Source organism: Mustelus asterias, unplaced genomic scaffold, assembly GCF_964213995.1.
Source record: "Mustelus asterias unplaced genomic scaffold, sMusAst1.hap1.1 HAP1_SCAFFOLD_397, whole genome shotgun sequence".
In the NCBI taxonomy this organism is placed as follows: domain Eukaryota; kingdom Metazoa; phylum Chordata; class Chondrichthyes; order Carcharhiniformes; family Triakidae; genus Mustelus; species Mustelus asterias.
The window spans coordinates 140,188-167,500 of NW_027590352.1; the positions used below are offsets into that span (position 1 = coordinate 140,188).

The 27,313-nt window shown below is 52.6% G+C and overlaps 1 protein-coding gene across 1 annotated transcript in view; it reads right to left on the bottom strand.

Moving 5' to 3' along the window:
* The window catches only part of LOC144486561 (neurexin-2-beta-like), a 252,004-nt gene that overhangs the window by 17,551 nt on the left and 207,140 nt on the right, over window positions 1-27,313 (bottom strand). Inside the window, exon 3 of the mRNA XM_078204617.1 lies at window positions 18,716-18,887. Within this exon, the coding sequence (XP_078060743.1) occupies window positions 18,716-18,887 (172 nt within the window). The remainder of the gene's footprint in view (window positions 1-18,715; window positions 18,888-27,313) is intronic.

A 27,313-nucleotide genomic window follows, 5' to 3' on the forward strand; every position in this document is an offset into this window, starting at 1 on the left:
CCCTATCTCTGTAACCCCCTCCCTATCCCTGTAACCCCCTCCCTATCTCTGTAACCTCCTCCCTATCTCTGTAACCTCATCCCTATCTCTGTAACCCCCTCCCTATCTCTGTAACCCCCTCCCCATCTCTGTAACCCCCTCCCTATCTCTGTAACCCCCTTCCTATCTCTGTAACCCCCTCCCTATCTCTGTAACCCCCTCCCTATCTCTGTATCCCCCTCCCTATCTCTGTAACCTCCACCCCATCTCTGTAACCCACTCCCTATCTCTGTAATCCCCTCCCTATCTCTGTAACCTCCTCCCCATCTCTGTAATCCCCTCCCCATCTCTGTAACCTCCTCCCCATCTCTGTAACCCACTCCCTATCTCTGTAATCCCCTCCCTATCTCTGTAACCTCCTCCCTATCTCTGTAAAACCCTCCCTATCTCTGTAACCCCCTCCCTATCTCTGTAACCCCCTCCCTATCTCTGTAATACCCTCCCTATCTCTGTAATCCCCTCCCTATCTCTGTAACCCCCTCCCTATCTCTGTAACCCCCTCCCTATCTCTGTAATCCCCTCCCTATCTCTGTAACCCCCTCCCTATCCCTGTAAAACCCTCCCTATCTCTGTAACCCCCTCCCTATCTCTGTAACCCCCTCCCCATCTCTGTAACCCCTTCCCCATCTCTGTAACCCCCTCCCTATCTCTGTAACCCCCTCCCTATCTCTGTAACCCCCTCCCTATCTCTGTAATCCCCTCCCTATCTCTGTAACCCCCTCCCTATCCCTGTAACCCCCTCCCTATCTCTGTAACCCCCTCCTTATCTCTGTAACCCACTCCCTATCTCTGTAACGCACTCCCTATCGCTGTAACCCCCGCCCTATCCCTGTAACCCCCTCCCCATCTCTGTAACGCCCTCCCTATCTCTGTAACCTCATCCCTATCTCTGTAACCCCCTCCCCATCTCTGTAACCCCCTATCTCTGTATCCCCCTCCTTATCTCTGTAACCCCCTCCCTATCTCTGTAACCCTCTCCCTATCTCCGTTAACTTACCCCTATCACTGTAACCCCCTCCCTATCTCTGTAACCCCCTCCCTATCTCTGTAACCCGCTCCCTATCTCTGTAACCCCCTCCCTATCTCTGTAAACCCTCCCTGTCTCTGTAACCCCCTCCCTATCTCTGTATCCCCCTCCTTATCTCTGGAACCCCCTCCCTATCTCAGTAACCCTCTCCCTATCTCTGTAACCTTCCCCCTATCTCTGTAACCCCCTCCCTATCTCTGTAAACCCTCCCTATCTCTGTAACCCCCTCCCTATCTCTGTAATACCCTCCCTATCTCTGTAATCCCCTCCCTATCTCTGTAATCCCCTCCCAATCTCTGTAATCCCCTCCCTATCTCTGTAACCCCCTCCCTATCTCTGTAATCCCCTCCCTATCTCTGTAACCCCCTCCCTATCTCTGTAATCCCCTCCCTACCTCTGTAATCCCCTCCCTATCTCTGTAACCCCCTCCCTATATCTGTAATCCCCTCCCTATCTCTATAACCCCCTCCCCATCTCTGTAACCCTCTCCCCATCTCTGTAACCCCCTCCCTATCTCTGTAACCCCCTCCCTATCCCTGTAACCCCCTCCCTATCTCTGTAACCCCCTCCTTATCTCTGTAACCCACTCCCTATCTCTGTAACCTCCTCCCTATCTCTGTAACCTCATCCCTATCTCTGTAACTCCCTCCCCATCTCTGTAACCCCCTCCCTATCTCTGTATCCCCCTCCCTATCTCTGTAACCCCCTCCCTATCTCTGTAACCCCCTCCCTATCTCTGTAACCCCCTCCCTATCTCTGTAACCCTCTCCCTATCTCCGTTAACTTACCCCTATCTCTGTAACCCCCTCCCTATCTCTGTAACCCCCTCCCTATCTCTGTAACGCCCTCCCTATCTCTGTAACCCCCTCCCTATCTCTGTAAACCCTCCCTGTCTCTGTAACCCCCTCCCTATCTCTGTATCCCCCTCCTTATCTCTGGAACCCCCTCCCTATCTCAGTAACCCTCTCCCTATCTCTGTAACCTTCCCCCTATCTCTGTAACCCCCTCCCTATCTCTGTAAACCCTCCCTATCTCTTTAACCCCCTCCCTATCTCTGTAATCCCCTCCCTATCTCTGTAATCCCCGCCCTATCTCTGTAACCCCCTCCCTATCTCTGTAATCCCCTCCCTATCTCTGTAATCCCCTCCCTATCTCTGTAATCCCCTCCCTATCTCTGTAACCCCCTCCCTATCTCTGTAACCCCCTCCCTATCTCTGTAACCCCCTCCCTATCTCTGTAACCCCCTCCCTATCTCTGTAACCCCCTCCTTATCTCTGTAACCCCCTCCCTATCTCTGTATCCCCCTCCTTATCTCTGGAACCCCCTCCCTATCTCTGTAACGCTCTCCCTATCTCTGTAATCCCCTCCCTATCTCTGTAACCCCCTCTCTATCTCTGTAACCCCCTCCCTATCTCTGTATCCCCCTCCCTATCTCTGTAACCCCCTCCCTATCCCTGTAACCCCCTCCCTATCTCTGTAACCTCCTCCCTATCTCTGTAACCTCATCCCTATCTCTGTAACCCCCTCCCTATCTCTGTAACCCCCTCCCCATCTCTGTAACCCCCTCCCTATCTCTGTAACCCCCTTCCTATCTCTGTAACCCCCTCCCTATCTCTGTAACCCCCTCCCTATCTCTGTATCCCCCTCCCTATCTCTGTAACCTCCACCCCATCTCTGTAACCCACTCCCTATCTCTGTAATCCCCTCCCTATCTCTGTAACCTCCTCCCCATCTCTGTAATCCCCTCCCCATCTCTGTAACCTCCTCCCCATCTCTGTAACCCACTCCCTATCTCTGTAATCCCCTCCCTATCTCTGTAACCTCCTCCCTATCTCTGTAAAACCCTCCCTATCTCTGTAACCCCCTCCCTATCTCTGTAACCCCCTCCCTATCTCTGTAATACCCTCCCTATCTCTGTAATCCCCTCCCTATCTCTGTAACCCCCTCCCTATCTCTGTAACCCCCTCCCTATCTCTGTAATCCCCTCCCTATCTCTGTAACCCCCTCCCTATCCCTGTAAAACCCTCCCTATCTCTGTAACCCCCTCCCTATCTCTGTAACCCCCTCCCCATCTCTGTAACCCCTTCCCCATCTCTGTAACCCCCTCCCTATCTCTGTAACCCCCTCCCTATCTCTGTAACCCCCTCCCTATCTCTGTAATCCCCTCCCTATCTCTGTAACCCCCTCCCTATCCCTGTAACCCCCTCCCTATCTCTGTAACCCCCTCCTTATCTCTGTAACCCACTCCCTATCTCTGTAACGCACTCCCTATCGCTGTAACCCCCGCCCTATCCCTGTAACCCCCTCCCCATCTCTGTAACGCCCTCCCTATCTCTGTAACCTCATCCCTATCTCTGTAACCCCCTCCCCATCTCTGTAACCCCCTATCTCTGTATCCCCCTCCTTATCTCTGTAACCCCCTCCCTATCTCTGTAACCCTCTCCCTATCTCCGTTAACTTACCCCTATCACTGTAACCCCCTCCCTATCTCTGTAACCCCCTCCCTATCTCTGTAACCCGCTCCCTATCTCTGTAACCCCCTCCCTATCTCTGTAAACCCTCCCTGTCTCTGTAACCCCCTCCCTATCTCTGTATCCCCCTCCTTATCTCTGGAACCCCCTCCCTATCTCAGTAACCCTCTCCCTATCTCTGTAACCTTCCCCCTATCTCTGTAACCCCCTCCCTATCTCTGTAAACCCTCCCTATCTCTGTAACCCCCTCCCTATCTCTGTAATACCCTCCCTATCTCTGTAATCCCCTCCCTATCTCTGTAATCCCCTCCCAATCTCTGTAATCCCCTCCCTATCTCTGTAACCCCCTCCCTATCTCTGTAATCCCCTCCCTATCTCTGTAACCCCCTCCCTATCTCTGTAATCCCCTCCCTACCTCTGTAATCCCCTCCCTATCTCTGTAACCCCCTCCCTATATCTGTAATCCCCTCCCTATCTCTGTAACCCCCTCCCCATCTCTGTAACCCTCTCCCCATCTCTGTAACCCCCTCCCTATCTCTGTAACCCCCTCCCTATCCCTGTAACCCCCTCCCTATCTCTGTAACCCCCTCCTTATCTCTGTAACCCACTCCCTATCTCTGTAACCTCCTCCCTATCTCTGTAACCTCATCCCTATCTCTGTAACTCCCTCCCCATCTCTGTAACCCCCTCCCTATCTCTGTATCCCCCTCCCTATCTCTGTAACCCCCTCCCTATCTCTGTAACCCCCTCCCTATCTCTGTAACCCCCTCCCTATCTCTGTAACCCTCTCCCTATCTCCGTTAACTTACCCCTATCTCTGTAACCCCCTCCCTATCTCTGTAACCCCCTCCCTATCTCTGTAACGCCCTCCCTATCTCTGTAACCCCCTCCCTATCTCTGTAAACCCTCCCTGTCTCTGTAACCCCCTCCCTATCTCTGTATCCCCCTCCTTATCTCTGGAACCCCCTCCCTATCTCAGTAACCCTCTCCCTATCTCTGTAACCTTCCCCCTATCTCTGTAACCCCCTCCCTATCTCTGTAAACCCTCCCTATCTCTGTAACCCCCTCCCTATCTCTGTAATCCCCTCCCTATCTCTGTAATCCCCTCCCTATCTCTGTAACCCCCTCCCTATCTCTGTAATCCCCTCCCTATCTCTGTAATCCCCTCCCTATCTCTGTAATCCCCTCCCTATCTCTGTAACCCCCTCCCTATCTCTGTAACCCCCTCCCTATCTCTGTAACCCCCTCCCTATCTCTGTAACCCCCTCCCTATCTCTGTAACCCCCTCCTTATCTCTGTAACCCCCTCCCTATCTCTGTATCCCCCTCCTTATCTCTGGAACCCCCTCCCTATCTCTGTAACCCTCTCCCTTTCTCTGTAACCTTCCCCCTATCTCTGTAACCCCCTCCCGATCTCTGTAAACCCTCCCTATCTCTGTAACCCCCTCCCTATCTCTGTAATCCCCTCCCTATCTCTGTAATCCCCTCCCTATCTCTGTAATCCCCTCCCTATCTCTGTAACCCCCTCCCCATCTCTGTAACCCACTCCCCATCTCTGTAACCCCCTCCCCATCTCTGTAACCCCCTCCCCATCTCTGTAACCCCCTCCCCATCTCTGTAACCCCCTCCCCATCTCTGTAACCCCCTCCCCATCTCTGTAACCCACTCCCCATCTCTGTAACCCCCTCCCCATCTCTGTAACCCCCTCCCCATCTCTGTAACCCCCTCCCCATCTCTGTAACCCCCTCCCTATCTCTGTAACCCCCTCCCTATCTCTGTAATCCCCTCCCTATCTCTGTAATCCCCTCCCTATCTCTGTAATCCCCTCCCTATCTCTGTAACCCCCTCCCTATATCTGTAATCCCCTCCCTATCTCTGTAACCCCCTCCCCATCTCTGTAACCCACTCCCCATCTCTGTAACCCCCTCCCTATCTCTGCAACGCTCTCCCTATCTCTGTAATCCCCTCCCTATCTCTGTAACCCCCTCTCTATCTCTGTAACCCCCTCCCTATCTCTGTATCCCCCTCCCTATCTCTGTAACCCCCTCCCTATCTCTGTAACCCCCTCCCTATCTCTGTAACCTCCTCCCTATCTCTGTAAACTCATCCCTATCTCTGTAACCCCCTCCCTATCTCTGTAACCCCCTCCCCATCTCTGTAACCCCCTCCCTATCTCTGTAACCCCCTTCCTATCTCTGTAACCCCCTCCCTATCTCTGTAACCCCCTCCCTATCTCTGTAAACCCCTCCCTATCGCTGTAACCCCCTCCCTATCTCTGTAACCCCCTCCCTATCTCTGTAAACCCTCCCTATCTCTGTAAACCCTCCCTATCTCTGTAACCTTCCCCCTATCTCTGTAACCCCTCCCTATCTCTGTAAACCCTCCCTCTCTCTGTAACCCCCTCCCTATCTCTGTAATCCCCTCCCTACCTCTGTAATCCCCTCCCTATCTCTGTAACCCCCTCCCTATATCTGTAATCCCCTCCCTATCTCTGTAACCCCCTCCCCATCTCTGTAACCCTCTCCCCATCTCTGTAACCCCCTCCCTATCTCTGTAACCCCCTCCCTATCCCTGTAACCCCCTCCCTATCTCTGTAACCCCCTCCTTATCTCTGTAACCCACTCCCTATCTCTGTAACCTCCTCCCTATCTCTGTAACCTCATCCCTATCTCTGTAACTCCCTCCCCATCTCTGTAACCCCCTCCCTATCTCTGTATCCCCCTCCCTATCTCTGTAACCCCCTCCCTATCTCTGTAACCCCCTCCCTATCTCTGTAACCCCCTCCCTATCTCTGTAACCCTCTCCCTATCTCCGTTAACTTACCCCTATCTCTGTAACCCCCTCCCTATCTCTGTAACCCCCTCCCTATCTCTGTAACGCCCTCCCTATCTCTGTAACCCCCTCCCTATCTCTGTAAACCCTCCCTGTCTCTGTAACCCCCTCCCTATCTCTGTATCCCCCTCCTTATCTCTGGAACCCCCTCCCTATCTCAGTAACCCTCTCCCTATCTCTGTAACCTTCCCCCTATCTCTGTAACCCCCTCCCTATCTCTGTAAACCCTCCCTATCTCTGTAACCCCCTCCCTATCTCTGTAATCCCCTCCCTATCTCTGTAATCCCCTCCCTATCTCTGTAACCCCCTCCCTATCTCTGTAATCCCCTCCCTATCTCTGTAATCCCCTCCCTATCTCTGTAACCCCCTCCTTATCTCTGTAACCCACTCCCTATCTCTGTAACCTCCTCCCTATCTCTGTAACCTCATCCCTATCTCTGTAACTCCCTCCCCATCTCTGTAACCCCCTCCCTATCTCTGTATCCCCCTCCCTATCTCTGTAACCCCCTCCCTATCTCTGTAACCCCCTCCCTATCTCTGTAACCCCCTCCCTATCTCTGTAACCCTCTCCCTATCTCCGTTAACTTACCCCTATCTCTGTAACCCCCTCCCTATCTCTGTAACCCCCTCCCTATCTCTGTAACGCCCTCCCTATCTCTGTAACCCCCTCCCTATCTCTGTAAACCCTCCCTGTCTCTGTAACCCCCTCCCTATCTCTGTATCCCCCTCCTTATCTCTGGAACCCCCTCCCTATCTCAGTAACCCTCTCCCTATCTCTGTAACCTTCCCCCTATCTCTGTAACCCCCTCCCTATCTCTGTAAACCCTCCCTATCTCTGTAACCCCCTCCCTATCTCTGTAATCCCCTCCCTATCTCTGTAATCCCCTCCCTATCTCTGTAACCCCCTCCCTATCTCTGTAATCCCCTCCCTATCTCTGTAATCCCCTCCCTATCTCTGTAATCCCCTCCCTATCTCTGTAACCCCCTCCCTATCTCTGTAACCCCCTCCCTATCTCTGTAACCCCCTCCCTATCTCTGTAACCCCCTCCCTATCTCTGTAACCCCCTCCTTATCTCTGTAACCCCCTCCCTATCTCTGTATCCCCCTCCTTATCTCTGGAACCCCCTCCCTATCTCTGTAACCCTCTCCCTTTCTCTGTAACCTTCCCCCTATCTCTGTAACCCCCTCCCGATCTCTGTAAACCCTCCCTATCTCTGTAACCCCCTCCCTATCTCTGTAATCCCCTCCCTATCTCTGTAATCCCCTCCCTATCTCTGTAATCCCCTCCCTATCTCTGTAACCCCCTCCCCATCTCTGTAACCCACTCCCCATCTCTGTAACCCCCTCCCCATCTCTGTAACCCCCTCCCCATCTCTGTAACCCCCTCCCCATCTCTGTAACCCCCTCCCCATCTCTGTAACCCCCTCCCCATCTCTGTAACCCACTCCCCATCTCTGTAACCCCCTCCCCATCTCTGTAACCCCCTCCCCATCTCTGTAACCCCCTCCCTATCTCTGTAATCCCCTCCCTATCTCTGTAATCCCCTCCCTATCTCTGTAATCCCCTCCCTATCTCTGTAACCCCCTCCCTATATCTGTAATCCCCTCCCTATCTCTGTAACCCCCTCCCCATCTCTGTAACCCACTCCCCATCTCTGTAACCCCCTCCCTATCTCTGCAACGCTCTCCCTATCTCTGTAATCCCCTCCCTATCTCTGTAACCCCCTCTCTATCTCTGTAACCCCCTCCCTATCTCTGTATCCCCCTCCCTATCTCTGTAACCCCCTCCCTATCCCTGTAACCCCCTCCCTATCTCTGTAACCTCCTCCCTATCTCTGTAAACTCATCCCTATCTCTGTAACCCCCTCCCTATCTCTGTAACCCCCTCCCCATCTCTGTAACCCCCTCCCTATCTCTGTAACCCCCTTCCTATCTCTGTAACCCCCTCCCTATCTCTGTAACCCCCTCCCTATCTCTGTAACCCCCTCCCTATCGCTGTAACCCCCTCCCTATCTCTGTAACCCCCTCCCTATCTCTGTAAACCCTCCCTATCTCTGTAAACCCTCCCTATCTCTGTAACCTTCCCCCTATCTCTGTAACCCCTCCCTATCTCTGTAAACCCTCCCTCTCTCTGTAACCCCCTCCCTATCTCTGTAACCCCCTCCCTATCTCTGTATCCCCCTCCTTATCTCTGTAACCCCCTCCCTATCTCTGTAACCCCCTCCCTTTCTCTGTATCCCCCTCCTTATCTCTGTAACCCCCTCACTATCTCTGTAACCCTCTCCCTATCTCTGTAACCTTCCCCCTATCTCTGTAACCCCCTCCCTATCTCTGTAAACCCTCCCTATCTCTGTAACCCCCTCCCTATCTCTGTAATCCCCTCCCTATCTCTCTAATCCCCTCCCTATCTCTGTAACCCCCTCCCTATCTCTGTAATCCCCTCCCTATCTCTGTAACCCCCTCCCTATCTCTGTAACCCCCTCCCTATATCTGTAACCCCCTCCCTATCTCTGTAACCCCCTCCCTATCTCTGCAACCCCCTCCCTATCTCTGTAACCCCCTCCCTATCTCTGTAAACCCTCCCTATCTCTGTAACCCCCTCCCTATCTCTGTAACCTCCTCCCTATCTCTGTAACCCCCTCCCTATCTCTGTAATCCCCTCCCTATCTCTGTAACTCCCTCCCTATCTCTGTAACCCCCTCCCTATCTCTGTAAGCCCCTCCCTATCTCTGTAACCCCCTCCCTATCTCTGCAACCCACTCCCTATCTCTGTAACCCCCTCCCTATCTCTGCAACCCCCTCCCTATCTCTGCAACCCACTCCCTATCTCTGTAACCTCATCCCTGTATCTGTAACTTCCTCCCCATTTCTGTAATCTCATTCCCATCAATCTAACCTCCTCCCTATCGCTGTAACCCCCTCCCTATCTCTGTAAACCCTCCCTATCTCTGTAACCCCCTCCCTATCTCTGTAAACCCTCCCTATCTCTGTAACCCCCTCCCTATCTCTGCAACCCCCTGAACTTTCTCCCATTCATTGTGTCTCGCTCGGCCCATTACAGAGAGGGACAGTTAAAAGTTGACCACATTTCTGTGTGTGTGTGTGTGGGGCGTGGGCTCTGGAGTCACAAGTAGGCCAGGGTCAGATTTCCTTTTCCCTTCAGGGGGACATCAGTGAACCAGATGGGGTTTTTTTTTGCGTCAATCGATGGCAGTGCGTCACGCTCCCCGTTACGAGGGGCTCGAATTTTAGCAATCCCCCCTCGCAGTGGGAGAGGGGCCGGGGAATGCGAATGTACCATTTGTTGGAACACCCTCGGCATGTGTTGTGGGGCGGGAGCAGGGCTCTCTGTTTAATGGCGGCCATCTTGACCCGCCACGATCAACGGGGCTTCCGGATGTTCCTGCTGTGTGCTGCCAGGGATCCCACACTGGGTGGTCGCTGCTGGCGGGACTTCAGACCCCCCTGTCGGCAATGACTGGAAAATCCCCCAAGTGGAAAATCCCACCCACCCTCCTTGGCAGGAGTGGAAAATCCCACCCATTCACTCTGACGGGAATGGAAAATTCCTCCATCAACTTTGGCGGGACTGGAAAATCCCTCCATCTAGTTTGGCGGGGCTGGAGTATCCCTCCATCCACTCTGACGGGAATGGAAAATTCCGCTCATGCACCTTGGCGGGAATGGAAAATCCCACCATCTACTTTGGTGGGATGGGAAAACCTTCCATCTACTTTGACGGGGCTGGAAAATCACTCCATCCACATTGGCGGGAATGGGAAATTCAACCATCTACTTCAGTGGGATTGGAAAACCTTCCATCCACTTCAGCGGGACTGGAAAATCCACCATCGACTCTGACAGGAAAGGAAAATCCCTCTGTCCACTCTGGCAGGACTGGAAAATGCCACCATCCACTCTGGTGGGAATGGAAAATCCCTCCATTCACTCTGGCCAGACTGGAAAATCCCTCCCATCCATTTTGACAGGACTGGAAAATCCCTCCCATCCATCTTAGCAGGACAGGAAAATCCCTCCCATTCACCTTGGTGGGAATGGAAAATCCCTCCTATCCACTCTGGCGGGAATGGAAAACTCGACCATCTACTTTGACGGGGCTGGAAAATCCCTCCATTCACCTTGGCAGGGCTGGAAAATCCCTCCATCCACTCTGGCGGGGCTGAAAAATCCCACCCATGCACCTCGGCAGCAGTGGACAATCCCCCCATCCACTTTATCGGGGCTGGAAAATCTTGCTGGCCGGTGGAGGGCGGGGTGGGATGGAGAGTGGGGGAAGGGTGGCGTGTCAGGGCTATAACATTGAAAAGAAAGCACCTCATCGACTTCAAGCCCAGCCAATGACCTAGCACCAGTCACCGATGGGCCGAATGGTGCGATGTGGGGAGGAAGTCCTGGGCTCGCGGGAGGAGAGGCTGGGGGGGGGGCAGAGGTGGGGGGATTCCAGTCGTCTGCTCCCCTTGCGAAGACGGGCGTTGGTCATTAAGGAGGGGGCCTCCTCCCTCTCAAACCTTGACAGGTCGTACGTTGCCTGGCAACACCTCAGTAACCCCTCCCCCTCTCCGTCCCCCCCCCTGCCCCCAGGCTCTCCGCCCCAATGCGCCAAGGTCGGTGATAACACGATGACTATTCGTCCGTCAGATACAGGCGTTCGCCCAGGAACCACAGCGTCTGTTGTCACCTCTCCAATGTCGCCTAATCCAGCTCCCTGTCTCTATCTGACACCCGTCGCGCCTCCCCCACCCCCAAACCCCTCCGAGCTCCCAGCGGCACGCCATTCTTCCTGAGGTATACACAGCCGGCCAGCCAAACCTGAGGTGTAAACTCCCTCCTCGCTCACCCCTTCCCCCAACGCCCGCTAACTCGCATGTACACCCCGGCCTGTACCAATCCACACCCTCACTGACACCGACCCTCCCCGACATCGAGGCTGGAGCAAGAATCGGCCTCCACTGTGCTGCCTCCCGCAGTCAAATAGCCGCCACCGTCACTGCTGAGGGGCAGGGCCACTTGTCGGGATGCCCAAGCCAGCAGAGAAATGGTAGCCTCAGGATGCCTCCCCCATCCCCCCCACCCCCACTCCACACCAAGGGACAATTTAGCATGGCCAATCCACCCAACCTACACATCTTTGGACACTAAGGGGCAATTTAGCATGGCCAATCCACCCAACCTACACATCTTTGGACACTAAGGGGCAATTTAGCATGGCCAATCCACCCAACCTGCACATCTTTGGACACTAAGGGGCAATTTAGCATGGCCAATCCACCCAACCTGCACATCTTTGGACACTAAGGGGCAATTTAGCATGGCCAATCCACCCAACCTGCACATCTTTGGACACTAAGGGGGCAATTTAGCATGGCCAATCCACCTAACCTGCACATCTTTGGACACTAAGGGGCAATTTAGCCTGGCCAATCCACCCAACCTACACATCTTTGGACACTAAGGGACAATTTAGCATGGCCAATCCACCCAACCTGCACATCTTTGGACACTAAGGGGCAATTTAGCCTGGCCAATCCACCCAACCTACACATCTTTGGACACTAAGGGACAATTTAGCATGGCCAATCCCCCTAACCCGCACATCTTTGGACACTAAGGGGCAATTTAGCCTGGCCAATCCACCCAACCTACACATCTTTGGACACCAAGGGGCAATTTAGCATGGCCAATCCACCTAACCTGCACATCTTTGGACACTAAGGGGCAATTTAGCATGGCCAATCCATCTAACCTACACATCTTTGGACACTAAGGGGCAATTTAGCATGGCCAATCCACCTAACCTACACATCTTTGGACACTAAGGGGCAATTTAGCCTGGCCAATCCACCCAACCTACACATCTTTGGACACTAAGGGGCAATTTAGCCTGGCCAATCCACCCAACCTACACATCTTTGGACACTAAGGGACAATTTAGCATGGCCAATCCACCTAACCTACACATCTTTGGACACTAAGGGACAATTTAGCATGGCCAATTCTCCTAACCTGCACATCTTTGGACACTAAGGGACAATTTAGCATGGTCAATCCACCTAACCTGCACATCTTTGGACACTAAGGGGCAATTTAGCATGGCCAATCCACCTAACCTACACATCTTTGGACACTAAGGGACAATTTAGCATGGCCAATCCACCTAACCTGCACATCTTTGGACACTAAGGGACAATTTAGCATGGTCAATCCACCTAACCTGCACATCTTTGGACACTAAGGGACAATTTAGCATGGCCAATCCACCTAACCTACACATCTTTGGACACTAAGGGACAATTTAGCATGGTCAATCCACCTAACCTGCACATCTTTGGACACTAAGGGACAATTTAGCATGGCCAATCCGCCTAACCTGCACATCTTTGGACACTAAGGGGCAATTTAGCATGGCCAATCCACCCAACCTGCACATCTTTGGACACTAAGGGGCAATTTAGCATGGCCAATCCACCCAACCTACACATCTTTGGACACTAAGGGGCAATTTAGCATGGCCAATCCACCCAACCTACACATCTTTGGACACTAAGGGGCAATTTAGCATGGCCAATCCACCTAACCTGCACATCTTTGGACACTAAGGGACAATTTAGCATGGCCAATCCACCTAACCTGCACAAATTTGGACACTAAGGGGCAATGTAGCATGGCCAATCCACCTAACCTACACATCTTTGGACACTAAGGGACAATTTAGCATGGCCAATCCACCTAACCTACATGTCTTTGGACACTAATGGGCAATTTAGCATGGCCAATCCACCTAACCTACATGTCTTTGGACACTAAGGGGCAATTTAGCGGGGGGGAGAGCGGGGGGGGCGGGTAGCGGGTGACAATTTTGGGAGTGGGGGGGGGGGTTTGCAGGCAGACTGGGAGTCAATGCGGGTCAGTGGGCACAGGGTGGGGGAGGGTGGGGAGAGCAGAATTGGAGTCGGTGTGAGTGGGAAGTGCAGAAGGCGATGCCTCTCGTGGCTGAATTGCCCGCTGTCAATCCTGGAGGCCTCCCCGCAAGAAAGGATGGGTCCTGTTGGGTAAATGGAGGCGTCATGCCTCTGTGTCGGAGTGGTGAGTGTGACCTGGGGGTGGGGGGTCTCCGCTGACTGCGGGAGGGGGGGAAACCTGCCCAGATCCCACTCCCCCTGGTGTGACTCGGTCAGCAAGTCAGGCGGGGATGAATCACGAGGCTTCCTCTTGTCATATCGAATCTACGTTCCTACCCCCGGCAGACCATTCCCCCCCCGCCCCTCTGCCTGTTCCCTCACCGGCCCATGAGGCGCAGCGGGGCAGGTTAACTCCAGGTCACTTCCTGATGGAAGTTCCCAGGTTAGCAGCTGCTTGTAAATTCAGACCTCTGGGTCAGAATGGACACAGCGCAGCAGGACTGACTGGTCCCCTCTCCCCTGACTCTTTCAGCACTGAGATGTCTGGGTGTTGGGAGGGTCCTGAAGGAACAGCCGACTGGTTACATGTTTTATTTATGCAAAGGAATTGTCCTCTCGTTAACTCTCTCTGCATTCCCGCTTTGTGAATCCCGGCATGGCCCCATGGTACACCCGCCACCTCCCCCCACCCCCCCAACCCACACCCCACCATCCAATTATTCTCTCTCTCTCTCTCTGACTCTCTCGTTTTCTCTGTCTCCCTCTCTCTCTCTCTCGCGCACTCTCTCTCTCTCTCACACAGTCTCTCTCTGTCTCTCTCTCTGTCTCTCTGTCTTTCTCTCTCTCTCGCTTTCTCTGTTTTTCTCTCTCTGTCTCTCTCTCTCTCTCCGTCTCTCTCTCTCTGTCTTTCTCTCTCTCTCCGACTCTCTCACTTTCTCTGTTTTTCTCTCTCTGTCTCTCTCTCTCTCTCTCTGTCTCTCTCTCTCTCTGTCTCTCTCCCTCGCGCACTCTCTCTCTCTCTGTCTCTCTCTCGCACGCTCTCTCTCTCTGTCTCTCTCTCTCTGTCTCTCTCTCTCTCTGTCTCTCTCTCTCTGTCTGTCTCTCTCTCTCTCTCTCTGTCTCTCTCTTTCTTTGTCTCTGTCTCTCTTTCTCTCTCTCTCTCTCTCTCTCTGTCTCTCTCTCTCTCTCTCTGTCTCTCTCTGTCTCTCTTTCTGTCTCTCTCTCACTCTCTCTCTCATTCTCTCTCTCATTCTCTCTCTCATTCTCTCTATCTCTCTCTCCCTCTCTCTATCTGTCCCTCTCTCCTTTGAGACATGTCTTTGGGTGGCACAGCGGGTTAGCACTGCTGCCTCACAGCGCCAGGGACCCGGGTTCGATTCCCAGCTTGGGTCACTGTCTGTGTGGAGTCTGCACATTCTCCCTGTGTCTGCATGGGTTCCTCCCACAGTCCAAAAGATGTGCAGGATGGGTGGATTGGCCATGCTAAATAGCCCCTTAGTGTCCAAAGATGTGCAGGTTTGGTGGATTGGCCATGCTAAATTGCTCCTTCGTATCCAAAGATGTGCAGGTTAGGTGGATTGGCCATGCTAAATTGCCCCTTAGTGTCCAAAGATGTGCAGGTTTGGTGGATTGGCCATGCTAAATTGCTCCTTCGTATCCAAAGATGTGCAGGATGGGTGGATTGGCCATGCTAAATAGCCCCTTAGTGTCCAAAGATGTGCAGGTTTGGTGGATTGGCCATGCTAAATTGCTCCTTCGTATCCAAAGATGTGTAGGTTAGGTGGATTGGCCATGCTAAATTGTCCCTTAGTGTCCAAAGATGTGCAGGTTAGGTAGTTTGGCCATGCTAAATTGCTCCTTCGTGTCAAGGGGATCAGCGAGGGTAAATATGTGGGGTACCGATGATAGTGTGGGATTGTGGTTGGTGCAGATTCGATGGGCTGAATGGCCTCCACCTGCATTGTGGGGATTCTAGGCTTCTGAGCCATCATTCGGATCATTCTCCTGGCTTGACGTTGGATGCTGGGGGGGGCCAGTTTCTAACATGGCCTCTCTGAGCCTGGAGCGAGTGGTCCCTGTCACCCAGTCCGTCGCCACACAGCTCCCCGCCAAGTTCAGCCGCGCTGCCACACCTGTCACTCCCGATCAGGCCCGGCAGATTTCAGCCCAGCCTGAGTGAAAGGCCAGCTAACTCCAGCTGACACGGTCGCTCCCGTCAAGCAGAAAAGTCCAGATTAATATCGTCTGCCACCCGATGACAAGAAATCTTTTTAAAAACCCTCCCCCCATTCGCTGTCCCTCCTGGAATCTTTCCAAAGGGGCCCTGCCCATCACCCGAGAGAGAAGAAACCGCCACCGCGGAAAGTTCCAGCAAAGTTCACTCAAGCTGTAACCTGACCACAGTGGGCCATGCTAAATTACCCCTTAGTGTCCAAAGATGTGTAGGTTAGGTGGATTGGCCATGCTAAATTGCCCCTTAGTGTCTAAAGATGTGCAGGTTAGGTGGATTGGCCATGCTAAATTGCCCCTTAGTGTCCAAAGATGTGTAGGTTAGGTGGATTGGCCATGCTAAATTGCCCCTTTATGTCCAAAGATGTGTAGGTTAGGTGGATTGGCCATGCTAAATTGCCCCTTTATGTCCAAAGATGTGTTGGTTAGGTGGATTGGCCATGCTAAATTGCCCCTTTATGTCCAAAGATGTGTTGGTTAGGGGGATTGGCCATGCTAAATTGCCCATTGGTGTCTAAAGATGTGCAGGTTAGGTGGATTGGCCATGCTAAATTGCCCATTAGTGTCTAAAGATGTGCTGATTAGGTGGATTGGCCATGCTAAATTGCCCCTTAGTGTCCAAAGATGCGCGGGTTAGGTGGATTGGCCATGCTAAATTGCCCCTTAGTGTCCAAAGATGCGCGGGTTAGGTGGATTGGCCATGCTAAATTGCCCCTTAGTGTCCAAAGATGTGTAGGTTAGGTGGATTGGCCATGCTAAATTGCCCCTTAGTGTCCAAAGATGTGCAGGTTAGGTGGATTGGCCATGGTAAATTGCCCCTTAGTGTCCAAAGATGTGCAGGTTAGGTGGATTGGCCATGCTAAATTGCCCCTTAGTGTCCAAAGATGTGCAGGTTAGGTGGATTGGCCATGCTAAATTGCCCTTAGTGTCAGAGGGATTAGCTAGGGTAATTGGGATAGGAGCCGGGTGGGATTGTGGTCGGTGCAGACTCGATGGGCCGAATGGCCTCCTTCTGCGCTGTTGGGATTCTATGACTCGCTCCTTTCCACTACCTATTGGTTATGCACTGGTGGGACGGGGGCGTCGCTGGCTGGGACAGCATTGGTTGCCTCTCCCTAGTTGCCTCTTGAACTGAATGGCTCGCTCGGCCATTTCAGAGGGCAGTTGAGTGTCAACCCCATTGCTGTGGCTCTTGTTGCCCCTATCAAGGCAGCCCCACCCCCTCCCCCGACAAATCCGCACCTCCCTCACACAACAACACTCTGCAAAATCCGCCTCCCAGGGACGGCCAACACTCCGTGGCGAGTTCGCAATGCGGGAACAAAGAACAAAGAAAATTACAGCACAGGAACAGGCCCTTCGGCCCTCCAAGCCTGCACTGACCATGCTGCCCCCGACTGAACTAAAACCCCCTACCCTTCCGGGGACCATATCCCTCTATTCCCATCCTATTCATGTATTTGTCCAGACGCCCCTTAAAAGTCACTATCGTATCTGCTTCCGCTACCCCCCCCCGGCAGCGAGTCCCAGGCACCCACCACCCTCTGTGTAAAAAACTTGCCTCGTACATCTCCTTTAAACCTTGCCCTCGCACCTTATACCTGTGCCCCCTAGTAATTGACTCTTCCACCCTGGGGAAAAAGCTTCTGACTATCCACTCTGTCCGTGCCCCTCATAATCTTGTAGACTTCTATCAGGTCGTCCCCTCAACCTCCGTCACTCCAGTGAGAACAAACCAAGTTTCTCCAACCTCTCCTCATAGCTAATGCCCTCCATACCAGGCAACATCCTGGTAAATCTTTTCTGTACCCTCTCCAAAGCCTCCACATCCTTCTGGTAGTGTAGCGACCAGAATTGAACACTGTATTCCAAGTGCGGCCTAATTAAGGTTCGATAAATTGCCCCTTGGTGCAATTCCTTGGGAATGAGGCCTGTGAAGAATTTAAAAGCCTGGACGTCTTATTACCTGTCCCTTCTCTCTCTCTCTCTCACACTCTCTTTCTCTCTCCCTCTCTCGATCTCCGTCTTGTCCAGGATGGAGACATAGGACGAAATCTCGCCGCTCTTAACACTGGAGGGATCTTAGGGCCCTGTCGAGCTTCCCCTCCCCACTCCCGGTTACGGGTTGTCACAGCAGTGAGGGGTACCTTCAACAGGAAGTCTCTTTGCCAACGGCGGAACAGGAGATCCCGTCTCTGGCCTCCCCATCACTAATAACTACATTGCAGGGGTTAGAACATTACAGCGCAGTACAGGCCCTTCGGCCCTCGGTGTTGCGCCGACCAGTGGAACCAATTTAAAGCCCCTCTAATCTACACTATTCCAATATCATCCATATGTTTATCCAATAGCCATTTGAATGCTCTTAATGTTGACATTGGGGGGTTGGGGGTTGGTGCGGGGGGGGGAGTAAAAACCTGCCCCAAATCTCTGAACTTTGACCCCACCCCTCATCAGGCCACAGGGGTGGCTAAGGCCCAGTCAGATAGCAAGGTGGGGGGGGGGGGGGGGGCGGGGATTGGCGCAGGGATTTGATCTCGGGACGCTCCGGCCTACCTGTCCGCGAGAAGCCGAACTACCACCAAGATCAAGAGTGGCTCCTCTTCCCATCTGGACTCAGTCGAACTCAACACCGGTTGAGGGGAGAGACAAGGGTGCCCGCTGACCGTGGGGGCGTGGAGGTGACAGGGGTGGAGGTGCGATGTGAGGGACACGGCGGTACGAACCTCTGAACGCGTCTCGGAGGCCTGGAGGCCACACGGTGGTGGAGAGGGGGGGGGGAAGAGAGGGGGGGGGGTGGTCCTCGTCATCATCAACAGCACAAACATTCGATAGCGGGCGGCGATTGAGAATTTTTTTTTTTGCCAAGCGGGGTTCCCGTTTCCCCCTCCCCCTGAAACAATAAGATAAATAAACCCACCTGGCGTCCGGAGTTTGGGATGGGGGGAGTGGGGGGCGGGGGGGGGGGAACCGGAGTGTGGGAGAAAGGTGGGGTCCCCCTCCATCGTCGCCTTGCGGCCTTCCGGGGAAGGGCGTCGCCATGACGACGGAAGGCCTCCCAGTCCGTGCCTGGGTCCTCGATCGGAACCCGGGGTCCTGAGGGAAGGGTGGGGGTTGGGGAGGAGGGAGGGTAAGGGGGGGGTGGGGGAAGGGATTGGAGGGAGGGTTGGAGGTCACAGGTCGTGACCCGGCGACTTACCCACTGGATAACGCTCGTTGACGGGCCAGTTGTCAACCTGCAGGGTGGCGTTCCCCCCGCTCCTTGTGAAGCGGACCACGTGGTACTTGCCATCGTTGACCACCACGTTGGTCTCCTCGATCACAATGTCGTCCGTCCCCACGTTAAAAATCACCTGGATCTTCCCCTGTTCCTGCGGGGGACAGAGAGAGAGAGAGAGAGGAGGGTTGGTTTGCAAAAGAGAAGGCAAAAAGAAAACGAAAATCCTGCAGATTCGGTCAACCCGAGATGAAAAACAAGAGGACTCTGGGAAAAAAAAACTCTGGGGGGAAGCGGGAAACATCTCAAGTCCATTCCTCAGCCCCCTACTATACTCCGGATACACCTCTGACTGTGCGGTCAAATTCCCCTCCAACTCGATTTTCAAGTTGGCCGATGACACTACCTTAGTGGGTCAGATCTCAAACAATAGTCATAGAGGTTTACAGCATGGAAACAGGCCCTTCGGCCCAACTTGTCCATGCCGCCCTTTTTTTATAAACCCCTAAGCTAGTCCCAATTGCCCGCATTTGGCCCATATCCCTCTCTATACCCATCTTACCCATGTAACTATCTAAATGCTTTTTAAAAGACAAAATTGTACCCGCCTCTACTACTACCTCTGGCAGCTCGTTCCAGACACTCACCACCCTCTGTGTGAAAAAATTGCCCCTCTGGACACTTTTGTATCTCTCCCCTCTCACCTTAAACCTGTACCCTCTAGTTTTGGACACCCCTACCTTTGGGAAAAACTGTTGACTATCTACCTTATCTACGTCTCTCATTATTTTATAGACCTTAAAAGGTGGCACAGTGGGTTAGCACTGCTGCCTCATAGCGCCAGGGACCCGGGTTCAATTCCCGGCTCGGGTCACTGTCTGTGTGGAGTTTGCACGTTCTCCCCCGTGTCTGCGTGGGTTTCCTCCAGGTGCTCCGGTTTCCTCCCACAGTCCGAAAGACGTGCTGGTTAGGGTGCATTGGCTGTGCTAAATTCTCCCTCAGTGTTACCCGAACAGGAGTGTGGCGACTAGGGGATTTTCACAGTAACGTCATTGCGGTGTTAATGTAAGCCGACTTGTGACAGTAATAAATAAACTTTAACTTTTTTGAACCCCTGAGCTAATCCCAATTACCCCCGTTTGGCCCATATCCCTCTATACCCATCGTACCCATGTAACTGTCTAAACGCTTTTTAAAAGACAAAATTGTACCCGCCTCTACTACTGCCTCTGGCAGCTCGTTCCAGACACTCATTGAAGAAGGGAACGGGTTAATGAACTTTGTAACACTTAAGATTTGTGCAAAGCATTGAAACCCGAACTTTGTAATACTTAGAGATTTGTAAAAAGCATTGTCGAGCTTGTTTCCGTGTCTGTAGAACTTGTTTTCGTGTATCCAAACCAGACAAGAGAAGCAGCTATCCCTGCTGTTGTAGCTAATTGTGTTCAGGAATGTGGCTTACCCAGCTAGAATCCATTTTGTGTTCTGTTATATTATGTACTTCTGTTGAACACGGTGGAGCTTACATGCATGCCTTCTGTGATCTTATAATCATATATATTCATTATATATTATTCATCCTTACCGATATAAATTGTTACATAGGCCCCTGTACCTCAGTTAACTTCTTTGTGCAAACTTATAATCTTGTCTGCTGGGTAAACAGGCCGCAGATGTCCGCCACATAGAGGCCACAGAACAGACAGCCCTGAGATGGCTGCGATTACACGGACTACGCAAAGGACAGAACCACTGAATAATCGTGAGAAAATGCGGACGTGACCAGGGGCGAAAATATATAGAAACATAGAAAACTACAGCACAAAACAGGCCCTTCGGCCCCACAAGTTGTGCCGAACATATCCCTACCTTTTAGGCCTACCTATAACCCTCCATCCTATTAAGTCCCATGTGCTCATCCAGGAGTCTCTTAAAAGACCCGATTGAGTTCGCCTCCACCACCACTGACGGCAGCCGATTCCACTCGGCCACCACCCTCTGTGTGGAAAACTTCCCCCTAACATTTCCCCTGTACCTACCCCCCAGCACCTTAAACCTGTGTCCTCTCGTAGCAGCCATTTCCACCCTGGGAAAAAGCCTCTGAGAGTCCACCCGATCTATGCCTCTCAACACCTTATACACCTCTATTAGGTCTCCTCTCATCCTACGTCTCTCCAAGGAGAAAAGACCGAGCTCCCTCAGCCTATCCTCATAAGGCATGCCACTCAATCCAGGCAACATCCTTGTAAATCTCCTCTGCACCCTTTCAATCTTTTCCACATCCTTCCTGTAATGAGGCGACCAGAACTGAGCACAGTACTCCAAGTGGGGTCTGACGAGGGTCTTATATAGCTGCATCATTATCCCCGGACTCCTAAACTCAATCACTTGATTGATAAAGGCCAGCACACCATACGCCTTCTTAACCACCTCCTCCACCTGCGGGGCCGATTTTAGAGTCCTATGGACCCGGATCCCAAGGTCCTTCTGATCCTCTACAGTACTAAGAGTCTTTCCCTTTATATTGTACTCCTTCACCCCATTTGACCTGCCAAAATGGACCACTACGCATTTATCTGGGTTGAAGTCCATCTGCCACTTCTCCGCCCAGTCTTGCATCCTATCTATGTCACGCTGCAGCTTCTGACATCCCTCCAGACTATCCACAACCCCACCAACCTTCGTGTCGTCGGCAAACTTACCAACCCATCCCTCCACTTCCTCATCCAGGTCATTTATGAAAATGACAAACAGCAAGGGTCCCAGAACAGATCCCTGGGGCACACCACTGGTGACCGACCTCCATTTAGAAAAAGACCCATCTATACACACTCTCTGCCTCCTTTGGACAAGCCAGTTCTGGATCCACAGGGCAGCAGCCTGTATAAATATTTGCTCTTAACCTGTATTCGGTGAGAAGTCTGGAGACCGAGTTAGGAATCGGACTTCTCCCACAAGCTTGTGAAAATAAACCACTGTACTTTGACTCACGACTAGACTCAGAGGTATTATTTATATACAACACTCACCACCCTCTGTGTGAAACAATTGCCCCTCTGGCCCCTTTTGGATCTCTCCCCTCTCACCTTAAACCTCTGCCCTCTAGTTTTAGACTCCCATACCTTTGGGAAAAGATATTGACTATCTAGCTGATCTGTGGCCCTCATTATTTTATAGACCTCTATAAGATCACCCCCCAGCCTCCTACGCTCCAGAGAAAAAAGTCCCAGTCTATCCATCTTCTCTTTATAACTCAATCCATCAAGTCCCGGTAGCATCCTAGTAAATCTTTTCTGCACTCTTTCTAGTTTAATAATATCCTTTCTATAATAGGGTGACCAGAACTGTACACAGTATTCCAAGTGTGACCTTACCAATGTCTTGAACAACTTCAACAAGACGTCCCAACTCCTGTGTTCAATCGCAAAGGATAAGACAAAAAAACAAAAATCCTGCAGATTTGGTCAACCCGAGACGAAAAACAACAGAGAACTCTGGGGAAAAAAACGCAACAGCATCTGGGGAAAGCGAGACTGTGTGGACAAATTCCCCTCCAATTCGATTTTCAAGTTTGCTGACGACACCACCGTAGTGGGTCGGATCTCAAACAATGACGAGACAGAGTACAGGAATGAGATAGACAATCTGGTGAACTGGTGCGGCAACAATAATCTCTCCCTCAATGTCAACAAAATGAAAGAGATAGTCATCGACTTCAGGAAGCGTAAAGGAGAACATGCCCCTGTCTACATCAACGGGGATGAAGTAGAAAGGGTCGAGAGCTTCAAGTTTCCAGGCATCCAGATCACCAACAACCTGTCCTGGTCCCCCCCATGCCGACACTATAGTTAAGAAAGCCCCACCAACGCCTCTACTTTCTCAGAAGGCTAAGAAAATTTGGCATGTCAGCTACGACTCTCACCAACTTTTACAGATGCACCATAGAAAGCATCCTTTCTGGTTGTATCACAGCTTGGTATGGGGCTCCTGCTCTGCCCAAGACCGCAAGAAACTACAAAGGGTCGTGAATGTAGCCCAATCCATCACGCAAACCAGCCTCCCATCCATTGACTCCGTCTACACTTCCCGCTGCCTCGGGGAAGAGCAGCCGGCATAATCCAGGACCCCACGCACCCCGGAAATTCTCTCTTCCACCTTCTTCCGTACATTCTGCACCCTCTCCTTTCCTTCTCTATGAATGGTATGCTTTGTCTGTATAGCGCGCAAGAAACAATACTTTTCACTGTATCCCGGTACATGTGACAATAAATCAAATCTAATATTAAGTTGATCTTTCTCTACACCCTAGCTGTGACTGTAACACTACATTCTGCACCCTCTCCTTTCCTTCTCTATGAACGGTATGCTTTGTCTGTATAGCGCGCAAGAAACAATACTTTTCACTGTGTCCCAGTACGTGGTGACAGTAGTAAATCAAATTAGATCAGCGAGGAAGCCATGTTGGGTATAATCGTCCCACACTCGAGGGAAACATGCTGGAAATCTCTGACGGATCTCCCTCGCTCTCAGCGCTGAGACGCCGTTTCAGCATCTACCGTTTCCGAGGGTGGGAGAGAGGTCTCTGAATGGGAGAGCGGGGGGGAAGGGGAGGCGGGGGAAGGGGGGCCGGGCTCCCTCTCGAATAACCCAAGCTCACAACGCGAGTCTATCGCTGTGAACGCTCCGCTGAGTTCCATTAAGGAGTTTATCTGTTTCAATTAGAACTCAAAAGTACAAGCACTGGCTGGAAGCACTGACCTTTACTGCCGGGAAATGTCATTGGAAAACAGAACATCGAACAGTACAGCCCAGGAACAGGCCCTTCGGCCCTCCATGCTGTACCTAGCCTGACCCCAAATTAGACTAATCCCTTCTGCCTGCCCTTGCTCCATGTCCCTCTGTTCCCTTGCGCAATCATGCGCTTATTTAAAAGCCCCTTAAACTCTCGAAGGACAAAGAACAATACAGCACAGGAACAGGCCCTTCGGCCCTCCAAGCCCATGCCGCTCCCTGGTCCAAACTAGACCATTCTTTTGTATCCCTCCATTCCCACTCCGTTCATGTGGCTATCTAGATAAGTCTTAAACGTTCCCAGTGTGTCCGCCTCCACCACCTTGCCTGGCAGCGCATTCCAGGCCCCCACCACCCTCTGTGTAAAATACGTCCTTCTGATATCCGTGTTAAACCTCCCCCCCCCTTCACCTTGAACCTATGACCCCTCGTGAACGTCACCACCGACCTGGGGAAAAGCTTCCCACCGTTCACCCTATCTATGCCTTTCATAATTTTATACACCTCTATTAAGTCTCCCCTCATCCTCCGTCTTTCCAGGGAGAACAACCCCAGTTTACCCAATCTCTCCTCATAACTAAGCCCCTCCATACCAGGTAACATCCTGGTAAACCTCCTCTGCACTCTCTCTAAAGCCACCACGTCCTTCTGGTAGTGCGGCGACCAGAACTGGACGCAGTATTCCAAATGCGGCCGAACCAACGTTCTATACAACTGCAACATCAGACCCCAACTTTTATACTCTATGCCCCGTCCTATAAAGGCAAGCATGCCATATGCCTTCTTCACCACCTTCTCCACCTGTGACGTCACCTTCAAGGATCTGTGGACTTGCACACCCAGGTCCCTCTGCGTATCTACACCCTTTATGGTTCTGCCATTTATCGTATAGCTCCTCCCTACGTTATTTCTACCAAAATGCATCACTTCGCATTTATCTGGATTGAACTCCATCTGCCATTTCTTTGCCCAAATTTCCAGCCTATCTATATCCTTCTGTAGCCTCTGACAATGTTCCTCACTATCTCCTACCGTCCATTTTCCTGTCCATTCATGGGACACAGGTGTCGCTGGCTGGCCAGCATTTATTGGGCTGGACTTGTACTCACTGGAATTTAGAAGCGTACAATCATAGAAACTAGAAGCTGGAGTAGGCCATTCGCCCCTTGCAGCCTGCTCCACCATAGATTCATAGAATCCCACACTGCAGAAGGAGGCCATTCAGCCCATCGAGTCTGCACCGACCACAATCCCACCCAGGCCCCTATCCCTGTAACCCCATGTTTTTAGCCTATCTGGTCCCCCCTCACATTAAGGGGCAATTTAGCATGGCCAATCCGCCTAACCTACACATCTTTGGACACTAAGGGGCAATTTAGCATGGCCAATCCGCCTAACCTACACATCTTTGGACACTAAGGGGCAATTTAGCATGGCCAATCCACCCAACCTACACATCTTTGGACACTAAGGGGCAATTTAGCATGGCCAATCCACCTAACCTACACATCTTTGGACACTAAGGGGCAATTTAGCATGGCCAATCCACCTAACCTGCACATCTTTGGACACTAAGGGACAATTTAGCATGGCCAATCCACCTAACCTGCACATCTTTGGACACTAAGGGACAATTTAGCATGGCCAATCCACCCAACCTGCACATCTTTGGACACTAAGGGGCAATTTAGCATGGCCACTCCACCTAACCTGCACATCTTTGGACACTAAGGGGCAATTTAGCATGGCCAATCCACCCAACCTGCACATCTTTGGACACTAAGGGGCAATTTAGCATGGCCACTCCACCTAACCTGCACATCTTTGGACACTAAGGGGGCAATTTAGCATGGCCAATCCACCTAACCCGCACATCTTTGGACTGTGGGAGGAAACCGGAGCACCCGGAGGAAACCCATGCGGACACAGGGAGAACGTGTAGACTCCGCACAGACAGTGACCCAAGCCGGGAATCGAACCTGGGTCCCTGGCGCTGGGAGGCAGCAGTGCTAACTATTGTGCGCCATTCATTTTGATCATGGCTGATCATCGAATTCAATATCCTGATTCCCTCCTTCCCCCCCCCCCCTTCCCCCTCGCTCCCTTTAGCCCCAAGAGCGATATCTAATTTCTTCCTGAAATCACACAACATTTTGGCCTCAACTACTTTCTGTGGGAGTGAATTCCACCACTCTCTGGGTGAAGAAATTTCTCCTCACCTCAGTCCTAAAAGGTTTACCCCCTTATCCTCAAACTATGACCCCCTAGTTCTGGACTCCCCCCACCATCGGGAACATTCTTTCTGAATCTACCCTGTCTAACCCTGTTAGAATTTTATAAGTTTCTATGAGATCCCCTCTCACTCTTCCAAACTCCAGCGAATATAATCCTCACCGACTTAGTCTCTCCTCATATGACAGACCTGCCATCCCAGGAATCAGCCTGGTAAACCTTCGCTGCGCTCCCTCTATAGCAAGGACATCCTTCCTCAGATAAGGAGACCAAAACTGCACACAATACTCCAGGTGTGGCCTCACCAACGCCCTGTACAATTGCAGCAAAACATCCCTATCCCGATACTCAAATCCTCAGGGGGGAAAAGATCGAAGCATAGAAAATCCTGATGGGACTGGACAGGCTAGATGCGGGAAGAATGTTCCAGCCTAGGTTAAAGGTGTGAGGGGCAAGGTTTAAAGGAGATGTACGAGGCACGTTTTTTACACAGAGGGTGGTGGGTGCCTGGAACTCGCGGATACGATAGTGACTTTTAAGGGGCACCTTGACAAATTCATGAATAGGATGGGAATAGAGGGATACGGTCCCCGGAAGGGTAGGGGGTTTTAGTTCAGCCGGGCAGCATGGTCGGTGCAGGCTTGGAGGGCCGAAGGGCCTGTTCCTGTGCTGTAATTTTCTTTGTTCTTTGGGTCGCGGGGATCGGTCACACTGGAGGAGTGGTCACAGGAAGAGGTCAAGGGGGGAGGTCATGGGGCCACGGGGAATAGGTCACAGGGAGGGAGTCACGGGGGGGGGTCAAGGGAAGGGGGTGACGGGGAGGGGGTGACAGCGAGGGGGAGCCACAGGGAGGGGGGGTCACGGGGAGGGAAGGGTCACAGGGAGGGGGCCACGGGGAGAGGGGTCACGGGGAGAGGGGTCACGGGGAGAGGACTCATGGGGAGGGGGGGTCACGGGGAGGGGGGTCAGGGAGAGGGGGTCATGGGGAGGAGGGTCACGGGTAGGGGGGTCACGGGGAGGGGAGTCACGGGGAGGGGATCATGGGGAGGAGGGTCACGGGGAGTGGGGTCACGGGGAAGGGGGGCTCAGGGAAAGGGAGGGCCATGGGGAGGGGGGTCACGGGGGAGAGGGGGTCACCGGGAGGGGGTCACGGAGAGGGGAGTCAGAGGGAGGACTGACACTCAGGATCAAGGGGGGTCACGGGGAGGGCTGACGCTCGGGGACACGGGGGTCACGATGAGGCTGACGCTCAGGGTCATCGGGGGGACGAGGGAAGGCTGACGCTTGGGGTCACCAGGGGGTCACGGGGAGGGCTGACGCTCGGGGTCACCGGGGGGGTCAGGGGGAGGGATGATGCTTGGGGTCACCGGGGGGGTCAGGGGGAGGGATGATGCTCGGGGGGTCGGGGGGTAGACTGACGCTCGGGGTCACGGGGGTCAGGGGGCAGGACGGACACTCGGGGTCACGGGGGTCACGGGAGGGCTGACGCTTGGGGTAACGGGGGTGTCGGGGGAGGGGCTGCCGCTCAGGTCACGGGGGGGTCACGGGGAGGGCTGA